This window comes from Diaporthe batatas, assembly GCF_019321695.1.
Source record: "Diaporthe batatas strain CRI 302-4 chromosome Unknown Contig00007, whole genome shotgun sequence".
Lineage (NCBI taxonomy): Eukaryota > Fungi > Ascomycota > Sordariomycetes > Diaporthales > Diaporthaceae > Diaporthe > Diaporthe batatas.
The window spans coordinates 1,144,018-1,157,804 of NW_025408554.1; the positions used below are offsets into that span (position 1 = coordinate 1,144,018).

Below are 13,787 nucleotides of genomic sequence, written 5' to 3' on the forward strand. Positions count from 1 at the left end.
ATAATAGAGAGGAAGAATACGGTGCGGCCGAAGCCTCATCATCACTACCCTAACTACATCTGCGACAGGACCAAGCCACACTTGGCTCTGATTTCTTACTGTATTGACAGTTCCTTTTTCCGGACCACGGCTCACTATCGCAGCTAATAATCCGTGAATGCATAAGCATTGCCAGCATCTACGAACATGTCCACAGCTTCAGTATCCTCTAGCCTATGTATTCTATCACCCAGGTACTGCTTGGAACAGGATTCCTGAAAGTGACACACAACAGAAAGATCAACTACACAAACACCGAAGACACCAATATACCCTAGAATAACCTCTCATATAACACATTTTATAGTTTAGCCTCTTATAAGTGACTTAGTGAGAGGATACTTAGGTGTCAATGCGAGCAACATATGGCTAATTTTGTTTCTATTTCGCATACTCAAAGACTTCTAAATCCATTCAAGGTGTCTTCATACAGTTGTAAGTGGTTTCGTTCTTAATTCATATACATGCCGAAGGCGGACGGTCCCTTCATACAGCGCCAACATTGAAACGCTCAAGCAAGGTAAAGGACCTCCAAGAATATTTATGACGGTTGAGTGTGTCGCTGCCTTACTGAAGTAATAGACATGTTAGAGCTCTTCGTGGCTTGAGCTAAGTCAATGCTTCCCCAGAAGCAACTTAGCTCATATCCCGTGACGAACCTTACCTTTGGGTATTCAGACCGCTAAATAGAGCAATTACAAGGCAATGATCAAGATAACGTTTATGATGCTTATCCTTATGAGGATTGTGCGCTTCATTGGTCATAAATGTGTAGAAAGTCGATTTGGCAAGAAAGAGCTCTAATTCATTATATGGAAGTCTGAACGAAGTGGCCATTTTCTATTCCACAAGAGACACGTCTCCTGGGCTAAATGAGTACATAGGTTTGGTTGCGCACTAAACCACCGTCAACGGACCAACTTTCCCTCACGTACTTGCCCATCTTTCATACTGGGTCACTGATTCGCATGACACGAGCCGGGGAGTGAATGACCAACTCACTCTTTCTGATAGAAGCCTCGCCCCATTTCTTCTTTTCCATCCTTGAACACCAACCTCTGCCACCAAATCTTCTCCACATACCTACCTTCAGACTCGCATGCCACACACGTCCTGACTATCTCCAGAGTTCCAACATCGATACTCACCAGGGGATACTCCCCCATATTCAGGACAACCATTGTCGCGATGGCTTCCAATCGAGACAGTGGTCTGCGGTCAGCGATGACTCAAGCGCCTCTTCAAACAGATGGACCTGGTCAAGATCAACGACCCCGGGCAATCGTTTTCATGGGGAACTACTCCGGACCTCAGAACGGGCCAGTCGAGTTGGTCGGCCAGCAGCTATTCCCCCAAGCCTTGGAGGGTGAGCGAGGTTGGGCCTTCAAATTCATCCCCATCAATGGAACTACCCCCTGGGTTTGGGTGGTAGTTTCTATAGGAGGCACGACAAGGCGTGGATGGATGCCGATAGGCCCACTGAGGCCCGGTGAGTACTTGTGCGACTCCATGCCGATCCAGATTGCGAGCCAGAAGACATATAAGCCCCCCGTCCAGAAGACTACCCCCCAACAGAAGGAAACTTCATTGTACCAAACGCTGCAAGGTATCTGGCAAGGCATACGCGAGAACCGAGACACATTCCTGGCGCCCATCGTCAGTCAAGAAGACACCAGTCTCGCTGAGCGGACATTGTATGGTTGTAGTGGTGATGGCTACGCCGACCTGCTTTATAGGTCAATTTCCCCACGACTTCGCGACATTATGGACCACGGCCACTTCAACCCGACGGAGTTCCTGGATCCGAAGAAGGGTGTCCAACAGATGGACTCGAAGTGGCCGAGCGACGACTACGCAGTGATTTACCTGATGGTTTCGGAAGGCGTCCAACATGGGATCAAGGACCTAGTTCAACCACGAGCACAGAATAACCTGGCCATTTACGTGGGTCAAGCGGCAAATGGTCCCAACCGTTGTCTGACTGGGGGTTCCAGCTGCCACCATTGGCTTCTATCTCACCCCGACCTCAGACACGGGAGTTGCGTGAAGTACAAGGTTGCAAGAACTGGGAAGAGAACGGTGTGGATTCCCTTCATGCTGATCAAAAAGTCCAGCAGTGAGGTCCATGGTGTGGGCTGGGAAGATATCGTTCACGTTGCTGAACTCACCACCGTCGTTCTATTGAAGACGTGGAACCCCCTGGTTCTAATGACTGCGAACCCCCAGCAGATGGGTAGTTACGCACGGGACTACGAAGCGGCTTCTGCATTCAGGGCACTCATCGACAAGGTATCTCAGAAGACTGGTTGGAGCCCGGCACCGACCCTGGGCACAAATTGGACGACTCCCATTTACTCCATGATGCCCGAGGAACGCGTCTGGGTATCGTGGTACGATATTGCGCGGCAGTCCTACTTCTTCCGCACTCGTTGTACCACGCACTACTACAGCCCGGACCGTACACTGAAGCCGAAGACCACGAAGAAAGGCACAGTCACAGCACGTGGCCCAGGAACATCATTGTGCCTCAACATCTCGGGGCGCAAATTGACCATACCGAACGCTGTGAACAAAGCTGGCCACCTCGAGCCTGGTGATGGAGTGCATCTGTAAGTTGGGTAGTTCAAGGTTCCTGAATTGCCCTTCCCTTTTTCACTAGACGGGGGATACTCGAAGCAGCTAACATTATCGCTCAGGCTGGTTGAAATGTGCTGCGATGAGGACATGCAAGTATTCCGGCGGCATGACATACCATTCATACGCATCCCCAGTATTTGTGGGAATCCAGAGATCGAGAAACTCGCGTCCATGGGCCTCAAATTCCAGTGGGAAGACCCATCTTCCGGACAGTGGAAAGAATGCATTGGACAGCGTCAACGATTGTTTCGGAACGGGGAGGTCTCCCAGCTCACAACTGGGATGCACATCTTCTCTATCTTGACACAGAGGGTCTATGTCAGTCATAATAATACCCAACCCCCCGATTGGATGGCTACCGGCTACAGAAACACGGTCAAGAAGATCAAATACGATCATCTTAAGCAAACCCAGACCTTGGAAACGGTGGTGAGGAGGACAGTCCCCTGGCCGAAGGACAATACTGTCAACGAGAATCGAATGCGACTGCAGGCATATCTTCAGGGAAAGGGGGCTGATACGGTGCTGGATGACAAAAAGCGAATGGCAAAGCCTCGTGGGCCAGCCCGAGAGAATTGTGACCTGTGTTACTCACTTATGACCGTAAGTGTGTCCCTCAATTCAACCCAGTCATCTCAGACTAACATTCATTTCTCAAATAGACGGACCCATGCGGCTACGATGAAGAAACTCTCAGCTGCTGGAGGTGCAGGGCTTTCAATCGACCCTGTACATGGACTGTCAAAGCTGACGGTCCTGGAACCACTTACGCGTCGGGCGCGAAGAAGTCCACCATTGACCTGCTGGCATCCGGGGGTCCATTGGACGGCCTCGGAATACCAGCACTGTTCCATCGTGCCGCGAACATGGTGAAGCACCCACAGGCAATGGTGTGGACAATCGAACCCCCGTTTGCTGTGGGAATCGAATCCGATGTTGCTGAGGAACAGAGGGATGCCCCCATGCCGAACATGGATGATATCGAGGGAAGTGATGATGAGGAATAGGTTGACACATCGTGGCGAGGCTACCTACTTAAGTAGGTACGCGGCGATGCCACCAATTCCAGGTGGTCTCCCGGGTTGCAGGATTGAATGGGTCCGAGATGGAAGGGGGGGCAGGCTTGAAGTGGGCCTGAGGTATGCGTTGCTTTGACAACCTTGGAATTCCAAATGATGGGGCATTGCCCGAAAGTTACATTAGTTGACTTAGACATACATTCAATCATTGTTTTCAAACCTTGATTCCATGAAGCCCGTAATGATGATTTCACAGTGACTGAATAGAGGTGTGCTTTCTATCTGTTGGGGTGGCTGTCACCGGCTGAAGCGGTCTTCCGTGCAGCAAACCCTGGCCGTTGAAGGCATGTGCGCCTTGATACTGTCCAGGGCAGCAATGTTTTTCATTTCTTTTAATTTCAGTATTTCTCACCCCCTCGAGGCCTATTCAGTTCACCAGGGAGGAAGCAGCAAAGCTGCAATCCCACGTCGCGAGAATTTTATGGAGGCCACTCGGCCAAATGAGTAAATATGTGTACCTAAAGGCTTGTTTAGGTGAGAAGTAAGTGTAGTAAGGAGGGTTTTCTTAATATATAGCTTTTTCTTATAATTATTTATAACTATTTAATTAATTATTTTATAATTTAAAATAAATTTAAAATAAATTTAAATAAATTTAAATAAATTTAAATAAATTTAAATAAATTTAAATAGTATTATTTAATTAATTAATTAAATATATTTAAGTATATTTAAATAATATTATTTAATTAATTAATTAAATAAATTTAAATAAAGTTTTATAATTTATATAATTTTATTTATATTATATAATACTTATATATATATATTATATTATATTTAATAAGTATAAAAGAATATAATTAAATAAATTAATTAATAATTTAATTATTATTTTAATTAATAAGTTTTAAATTTAAAATTAAAAGTTTTACTTTAATAACTTATAATCAATTAATTAATTAACTATTTAATAATACTTTAATTTAATTATTCCTTTTATTTATTTATTATTTAAATATTTAATTAAAATTAATTAATTTATAATTATTAATTAATTTATAAAATTATACTTTTATAATTATTTATTAAATATAATAATATAATTATAAAATAATTATAAATTTATAATAATATAATTCTTTTATTATTATTTATTTATTTATATTTAATATTTTAAATATAAATTAATATAAATATTTTTATTTTTATATAATAAATAAATTTAAATTTTATATTAATATTATAATATATAATAAACTTTTAAAATATATTATTATTATTATTTAAAAGGAAATTATATAAAATTAAATTATATATAAAATTAATATATATATATATATATAATTAAAATAAAATTAAATATTAAAAATAATAACTTTTATAATTTTAATTATTTAAAAAAAGAATTTATATATATTATTAAATAATTAATAATTATTCTTTTAAATATAAAGTTAAAAATTTATAATTACAATTTTTAATTAATTTATATTTAATTATTCTATTATATTTTAATTTAATTTAATTTTATTTAAATCTTTTAAAATTTATTTAATATTCTTTTTAAAAAATTAAATTTAAAAGAACCTTTAAATTTAAATTTAAGATTTTTATAAATTTTAATTTCTTTTAAGTTAAATTTATAATTCTTTAATTCTTTTAAAATATATTAATTATTTTAAATATTAATATTTTTTTATAATAAAATTAATAAATTTATAAATTTAAATATTATATATAATAATAAAATATAATTATTTTATTTAATTATTATTAAATTAAATTAAATAATTACTTTTAAATAATTTTATTTATAATATAATAAAATTAATAAATAAATATTTATTTAAATAAAGTTAAAATTTATATATATTTTTAATTAAAAATAATAACTTTATTTTTATTTATTTTAATTAATTTAATTAATTTATATAATAATTTTATATATAATATCTAATAATATTAAAATTAATTTATAATTTATAATAATTTTAATTTTAATAAACTAATAATATTAACTTAAATAAATTAAATATAATTTAATATATTAATATAAAAGTATTTTTAATAATAAATAATATTATAAATATAAATTATAAAGTTATTATAAAATATTTTATATAATAAATTTAATTAAATCAATCTTTAAAAATATATTATATTTTATTTTTAAATTTTTATAAGAATAAAAATAATTATAATTAGTAAATAATTTAAGTTATATAACTTTAATTAATAAATTATAATAAAGGACTTATTACTAACTTTTAAATTTAACTTCCTTTTTTATATAATTTAAGTTAATTAAACTACTTATTATATATATATATATATATAATAACCTATATTAATACCTTTAATTATTTACTTTTAATTTAATAATAAAATTAAAAATTAGAAATAATTTATATAAAAATAATTAATAAATTTATATTTAAATTTATTTATATAAATAATAAAATAAATAAATTATAATTATTAATTTAAAGTATTTTTAAATTATTTTAAATTATTTAAATTAATTAAATTATAATTATATATTTAATATTAATTTTAAATATTCTTATAATTTAATTAAAAATAACTTTATTAAAAGAAACTTTTTTATTTAAATATAATAAAAATATTATAATCTTTTAATTATTTAATATTTATAATAAATATAAAAGTATAAATAAATTAATTAAATTTTAATTTAATTATTAATTTAATTAATAGTTTTTAAATTTAAAATTAAAGTTTTACTTTAATTATTTATAATTAATTAATTAATAATTAAATAATACTTTAATTTAATTATAATTTTTATTTATTTATTATATTATTATTTTTATTTAATTAATCTATATATAAAATTTATATTTTATTTAATTTATTTATAAAAATATTTTATAATAAAAACTTTATAATATATTAAAAGAAATAAATTTTAAAAAATTAAATATTATTAAAATAAATAAAAAAATACTTTATTTAAATATAATAAAACTTTATTTATTAAAATTAAACTTTAAATTAACTTAAAATTAATTTAATTTAATTTTAATATATATTATTTATTTAACTTATATAATAATAAAGAAAGCTTTACTTATTAGTTTTTTTATACTTTATATAAAAACCTCTCCTTACTACACTTAATAAGAAGAGTGCACGGACCTACTGGTCGGTCCTGCGGGCGATCAGACCTTGGCCAGTGGGCAACCACAGCTAGCACCAGCACCATTGCAGATGGCCCCTACTCTGTAGATGTTGCTTGGCACACATGCCACCCTGGTCACCTGTACACGGATTAGTGGTGTCTGATTGCAAAAGCTGGGTTGGATGTAAGAACACCATTGAAAAAAAATTCTTGGAAGATTCCAGTTGTGCCCCCCTTTTGCTTGTCAGTATTGGATTTCATCTGTGAGAAACGTTTGGTGTGAACTTACAGGCCGACTTGAACGACCGATCTTCGCATTACAAGTGCGACGCCTTACCACTTGGCCATAGGGGCTGTGGTGTGATTTGGTTTGTTTCACGAATTATAATGCTGCAATAGCCGCACCCGTTCTCTGGTGAGCCTTATCACTGCCACTGTTCATTAAACGATGGCGTGGCTCCACCCATCTTGAGTTTGTGCTGTCGAAATCGATGAATCATTCTGGTGTTGGTCGTGTCACTCTCAAATGGCGTCCTCAATCCTGCTTGTGCAACACAGATAACAGTTGAACACAGCACATGCAGCCCTTGGACTGGAGTTCAAATGGATGTTAGGTGCGAGACAGGTTCCGGGACCCTAGAGCTTCCTCAGGCTTAAGCACTAGCATCCGCAGCGTGGGTAATCAATCGCCGTTCTGTACTAAATTACACATGCATCTCTGCAAACACAGTAGTCCATCGCATTGTTCACAAATCATCCGCACAGCCACCTGGGCAGCTTGAGTTGCATTTTAATATTCGCACTGCAGACCAACCACCAGAATATTTAAGCTCTCGCAATCTCACAGCCATGGCCGCCTCCTCGTCGCCGCCGTCGTTTGTTCCCGCGCTCATCGTGGTCGACTTCCAGGAGGACTTCTGCCCTCCTTCTGGCTCTCTCGCCATCCCGCACGGCCGCGATATCGCCCCAGTCGTCAACGAACTCTTAGCCCTGCCGTCTTTCGCCGTCCGCATCGCAACCCAGGACTGGCACCCGGCAGACCACATCTCCTTCGCGGCAAATCATCACACCGAGCCGCCCAAGCAGCCCTTTGAAGACACCGCCACCATCGTCAACCCACAGAATGCGTCAGAGACCTACGAGACACGCCTGTGGCCTGTTCACTGCGTCCAGGATACCCCCGGCGCGGAGCTTGTGCCGGAGCTGGCAGCTGACAGGGTCGATGTCGTGGTCAAGAAGGGCACGGACGCACGCGTGGAGATGTACAGCGCCTTCTATGACCCGTTCGAGAGCCCTCGGGTGTGTGACTCTGGCCTGACGCGGCAGCTGAAGGACAGAGGTGTCACACACGTCTACGTCGTCGGCCTCGCGTTCGACTACTGTGTGAGTGCCACGGCCGCTGATGCCGCCAAGGAGGGCTTCGCCACGTATGTGGTCGAGGAGGGCACACGGGCAGTCGACGGCGCCGGCTGGGAGAAATGCAAGGAGAATTTAGCCAGCGAGGGCGTCAAGGTTGTCAGCATGAATAGAGAAGAAGTTCAAAGGTTAAAGGCCGCGGTCTGAGACGGTGTATGGATCAGGTCCTACTGCTTCGGCGTTTCCCAAATTGCATGATGCAACTTGGTACCTGGGTAGTTAGACCGAGTCACATCTCAATTCCCAAATACTGCTTTTGCTTCATCCTAGGCCGTCACTGTACTATTATCAGTGTCACTATCGTGAACTGGGAAACTCTGGCGCTGCAACTACACCGCTGAGAGCGTATATCCTCGTGCCGTCGCTCTTGCATTTACTATCCCTTCACCCTTCGCTCCTGCAGTCGAGTGCCAATGTACACACTACAACTACGATATCCTTGACAGCGTTCGGTGATCCTTCTGGCCAAAGCTTTCCGAAAGACGGTCGACAGCCTTTCAGACATGACTCTGATGCCAGCAAGACTGGCGCCACATCTTCCATAAAGCCAAGCACGGAGGAAATGTCATTATTCAAAGCGGTCTTTCTCAAGCGCTGGGTCTTGAGCGCTTACCGCCGTATGAAGGCGCCATGTATGTCCTCGGGCGTATACGGAATAGAAGCGAAACCGGTCGAAGCGGTCAGCGGAACGACGCCCCTCGAAACACTTAAGTTATTCTCCTTATTCCGTATACATTCGAAGCCATCAATATATAAGATTGCTGTCTCACTTGGGCAGCTTTGCCTGAACTTGCCACTCTGCCCAGGTGTGCTAGGTGTAAGATCACTGATAGTTCAATGTTGGCTCTGAGAACGATAAATATCATGACACGTAATGCTCGCAATCTAGAACCATAGGTACATTGCAACAACGACATGGAGTGTTGTTGCAACCTTTGTCAATGCTGACTCGTAGCTGAATGTATGCACCATTTCCGAATCACCGTCACCCGTTAACCCAGCCAGCGTAGCTTTGGTGCCGTGATACAGACAAAACAGTCATAAACTGATATTAGCGGTGCCATTGAGACGGAATCGAAGTATCTATGACCAATCCGGTCGCTTCAAATGCAAGTATTTGTCTCCTAAATTCCCTACCCACAATTCGGTATACTTTAAACGACCATGAATGCATGGCGGTCACTCACCTTGTACATAATTTCCAGCTGGTCAATTTGTGCATATCACAGGCACTGGAAAGCTTGCCAAGTCTCAGCTAAAGCTGGCAGGGCAAAAGAAGCTCTGTACGAATCAGCATGACACAACCTTTCCAGCTAAATACCTTCTACTGACTTAGATTTTAATAAGGCTCTTAGTACCACACATCAAGATCTTGCTCTAAAGGGGAGAAACATAATCAAAGTCATCCACACATTCTGGTTGTGGAATATTTAAGATACCAACATGAAGAGTTCTGATGGCACTTTTCTGCCGACTACTATTCCGGTCCCTGGGCAGCTTCTTGCAGGAACTACAGCGCGCAAGCATCCCGAAACTTTCCCTGTCCTCGAGAACTTGATTGTCTAAGTTTGTTTAAAGGTCTTTGCCCTCCAGCTGCCCTGCTAAACGTACTTTTGAGGAAACAGTAGGTTTTCTCCAGACTTTTTGTAGATCTATAGACGACAGCCAAGTCAGGAGGAAAGGCACAGCTGACTAACTTCATGTAGTTGAAGGCAAAACTTCGGGATGCTTGTGCGCTGTAAGTTTATCGACCCGCATGAGCTCTGTAGATCCGCGGCGTGCCGCTGGGGGTTCCCGGCTCGGGGGAGGCTCGCCGGCCGACAGCATACGACACAGCTTTCCAAAAGACCATGCACAATCTCCCAGGGCAGAAGCCCATGGGGCCCGCTGCCTCCAACCGGAGAATTTCATTTTGGTGTGATGGTGGTCAATAGATTTACACTCCAAGGTCAGGCTCAACTTGAAGAGGATCAGCCCCCTGTGGATTGCAATCTTGAAGAGCCTTTCACAACAATCGTGCATCGGTCAGTGTTTACGTCGTGTTGGATCCCGGGGGCGGGATGACGGGCATTTACCTAGGTAATTACGCATGTGCCCACATGCTAACTTCCAAGTGTCAACATGTGAAGGGACGAAGTCAGCTGCAGCTTCAGTCGCGTATCGAGAGACAAAATTGCGTCTTGTCAAAGCCCCCATGTGATGCCCTGCCGTTGCCCTTGATAACGTTAACCGCTTTACCGACGTTGACTTGCCTGTCATTTGGTCAGAGCACATTCATTCCTATCGGAAACAGGTATATGTGGAGGAAGGCATAAGTGTACCGGAGACAGGTGGGCATTTGGACCTTATTTCCCATTCGTTGCACTTTATTTACACGATGCTGACGCTGTGGTCTGGATCACTCCGCACTCAGATGATAGACTGCTTCAGACGAAGGATCGCGTTGACTATCGTATTGTGCAATTGCCGCATAGTGCTTTTCAGGTAGCAGACGATGCAGCCCAACATATACAGCTAGAGCGATGCTGCAATTTTGGGTTTGGGGTTCAACACGGGCCGTCCGAATGATTGCCTCGCAACGCACTGGTCCGCCTGGTGACTGGTACTGTACAGCGGGTGCATATCTGACTCGCCTCTGCATCCGATCCTGAAATCATTCTAATAAATTGTCGTGGTGGTGTCGGCTCCTACGGTAATCTTGCTGTGCGTAAAAACTTATCCTTCATCACATCCACGAAAGCCTGGCGCTGAGGTCGTGCCATGATTCGTCGGTCAAGTGCCGTTGGTCACGTAGCAGTGAGCCAACTCAAATTTGTGGAAGCCTTTGGACCGGTGCTAAGCTTTCATCCTCCTGATTGCAGGCAGGTCTGGTCCGGTCTGGGCTTTGTCACCAATAAGGTTGGCTAATGATCAATGATGCCCGTGTGTTGTAGATCTGGCTGCTTGCTCCGCCCGCTCTGCAGTCCAATGAATGACATAGCGTACCCAAAAATAAAATTCTCCGGTGCTTGGTGTGGAGTAGCAAAGTGACATAGTCACAGCGGCCTCATTACAGGCTCCAAGCAGCTCTGCCTTTGCAAGAATAATATGGAAGCGGTCCTGCGAAATCTTCCGACTCTACCTTAAATCGAAGGATCGCCCCCAAAGACCCCACAGAAAAGTCTTGTATTACCGTATGAACCGAGCCAAGAGTGGTAAGGCTCAAGATGTCTTCCACAACAAAGCTAATATCGAACCCTTCCGAGAATACAGGGCCTACTATAATCGCAATCACTGTACTCTTCACTGGCTTGGCGACCATCATAGTGGCGACACGGCTCTGGGTCAGAGCCACAATGGTCGGGAAAACAGGTTGGGATGTGAGTAATGACATAGTAATAATGTCCACTTATGTTGCTGATCTTCTGGAAACAGGACTGGATCATTTCTCTGACGACCGTGCTGTCAATCTTGGGTATGGGAGAAGTCAGTAAGTGAATCTAGCAGGACTATTACCTCCATGGAAGTCTCTGCAATAGGAGGCTACTTTACTGTTTGCTTGGCTTTGATAGATTATTCACTGAACGACTGGCAGTTGTCCAAGTTCAGCATGGGGCGGGTCGGCACATTGGTGATATTCCACCACGAGACATCCCCACAGGGCTCATGTTCAATTATATCACTCAGCTCACATACCTGTATGGTATCTGCTTTTGCAAGCTCGCAGTTGGTGCTTCTCTGCTTCGCATAGCATCTACCAAGTTTTGGAAACATTTGGTTCTCGGCGTCATGATTTTCGTATTCACTTACACAACCGCGGGTTTTGTTGTAAGTAAAGTAACCCAGAGCTTCGTTTCCCTTTCCAGACCTTATTCACAGATTAAAAAGACTCCCAATAAGCATCTTCTGATTTCAAGCAGACCCTGTTGGCTCAATGCACCGACATTCGCATCCTGTGGGACCCGTCAACGAAGGCCACGTGTTGGGCTCCGAGAACTCTTATGGCCCTAGGCTACACAAATTTCTCGCTCAACATCATCACAGACTTGATGTTCGCTCTTTTCATCCCGGTGCCAATGCTTTGGAATATTAACGTCACAAGGCGCACACGCGTTTCCCTTTTTTGTGTGCTCGGTCTCGGCTGCTTCGCCTGCGCCTGCGCCATCGTCCGTTTCACGTTTCTAGGCACGTATCGAAAGAAAGATGACTGGCTTTGGGATACGCAAAGCCTCACCACATGGACCGTCCTCGAGATGAACGTCGGAATCACCGCGGCTAGTCTGCCGAGCTTGCGACCCTTGTTCAAGAAGGTCCTGGGCAGCATATACGGCCCGGGTAGCAAGCTGAGGGGTTATTATGCGGGAGGGTCATCCGGCCGGATCAAGAAGAACTGGCAGAACCTTTCCGGAAGAAATGTTGAAAAGCGAAACAGTGCATACTCCCGACCACTGGACAATGACGAAGCGTTCTATGGCTCGGCCGGCCATAATACCGTGCAAGGGCTGAACGAGGACCACGGTTCCGAGGAGTCATTTGAGCTCTTTTTGTGCCCGCCGATGCAGGACTCGGATCAGGTCAGAGTCAGCAGGAATCCGAGTGTGAAAACATTCGTTGAGGCCAGAAGAAGCCTCGAAGACGGTATTACGACACCAACAGATGTACATGTTAAGGGAATCACGAAAACCACGAGTACGACGGTTACATATCAACTCAAGGAATCGAGGTTGGCATAGGTCTGTGGTAACTAATGTATACTCGGCGCAATATGTGATCAAATGCCAAAAAATGTGTTTGAATTTCAAGCATGTTTGATACTTTGCATTGAGAGCTGCAGATGTATGTAGATAATTCAAACGCCGACAGCAAGCAGTAAGGAACATGTGTCCACATCAGCTCACTAGTGCTTCCTTCTCATTTGAAAGCTTCAGAAGCCAAAAACTCCGCCCGCCTGGAAATGGTCAACTTGCAGTATATAGTTATTTTTGCGCTGGCTACTTAACTACCTAGCAAGCTTCTTTCCCCGGGGACGACTCTTCACTCCAACGGTTGCTAGTAGTTACCTAGATGGGTGGTGGCAAAGCTGCGGTGGTAGACCTGCCGAAGAGCTCCAGTGCTGGTTAGCTGGTGGAGCTTTGTTCTTTATTTAGGAACAGTTGAAGCCTCTTGTTTGTACCAAGGTAAGCGTTTCTAACTCATTTTGAAGTGTTTACTACCTAGGTACCTAGGTACTTACTTCTACTACTAGGACCTGGGCCATGCCCTTTTTCAGCAATCATTGCCCGTGGCCACCTTACACCAGTTGGCCATTGATTTTGAGAATGATGAGGGCTCTCAACTCAACACATAAGTTTCAGGCCGTGAGAGACCCTAATTGCCATTTCCAAAAGAGTGCTTGTCTTTGCTTGGTTCTTTCCCAGGACAGTTCCTTCTGTTTTTCTTTTCCCATGGCAAGTGTCTTCACTTGAGAGACTGGAGTGCATTTTCATGAAATTAGCATCGGATGAAACTGGGAGACGCGCTTTTTGGCAGCTTCAGCTTTCCCCCGCCCAGGC

At 41.5% G+C, this 13,787-nt stretch overlaps 3 protein-coding genes across 3 annotated transcripts; all 3 read left to right on the forward strand.

Moving 5' to 3' along the window:
- Positions 1-1,548: 1,548 nt before the first annotated feature.
- KVR01_006880 (uncharacterized protein) lies at positions 1,549-3,683 on the forward strand (the record flags this gene model as incomplete). The annotated part of the gene is made up of 3 exons (XM_044782758.1): positions 1,549-2,648; positions 2,811-3,279; positions 3,339-3,683. The coding sequence occupies 3 exons, from the start codon at positions 1,549-1,551 to the stop codon at positions 3,681-3,683; spliced, it is 1,914 nt and encodes a 637-aa protein (XP_044644311.1).
- Positions 3,684-7,384: 3,701 nt separating this feature from the next.
- Positions 7,385-8,403, forward strand: KVR01_006613 (nicotinamidase; the record flags this gene model as incomplete). Its single annotated transcript, XM_044788818.1, has 1 exon — positions 7,385-8,403. Exon 1 carries the CDS (start codon positions 7,690-7,692, stop codon positions 8,401-8,403), a length of 714 nt encoding a protein of 237 aa, XP_044644044.1. The 5' UTR covers positions 7,385-7,689.
- Positions 8,404-11,591: 3,188 nt separating this feature from the next.
- KVR01_006916 (uncharacterized protein) lies at positions 11,592-12,968 on the forward strand (the record flags this gene model as incomplete). Its single annotated transcript, XM_044788065.1, has 4 exons — positions 11,592-11,615; positions 11,671-11,725; positions 11,831-12,063; positions 12,156-12,968. The coding sequence occupies 4 exons, from the start codon at positions 11,592-11,594 to the stop codon at positions 12,966-12,968; spliced, it is 1,125 nt and encodes a 374-aa protein (XP_044644347.1).
- Positions 12,969-13,787: the final 819 nt, after the last annotated feature.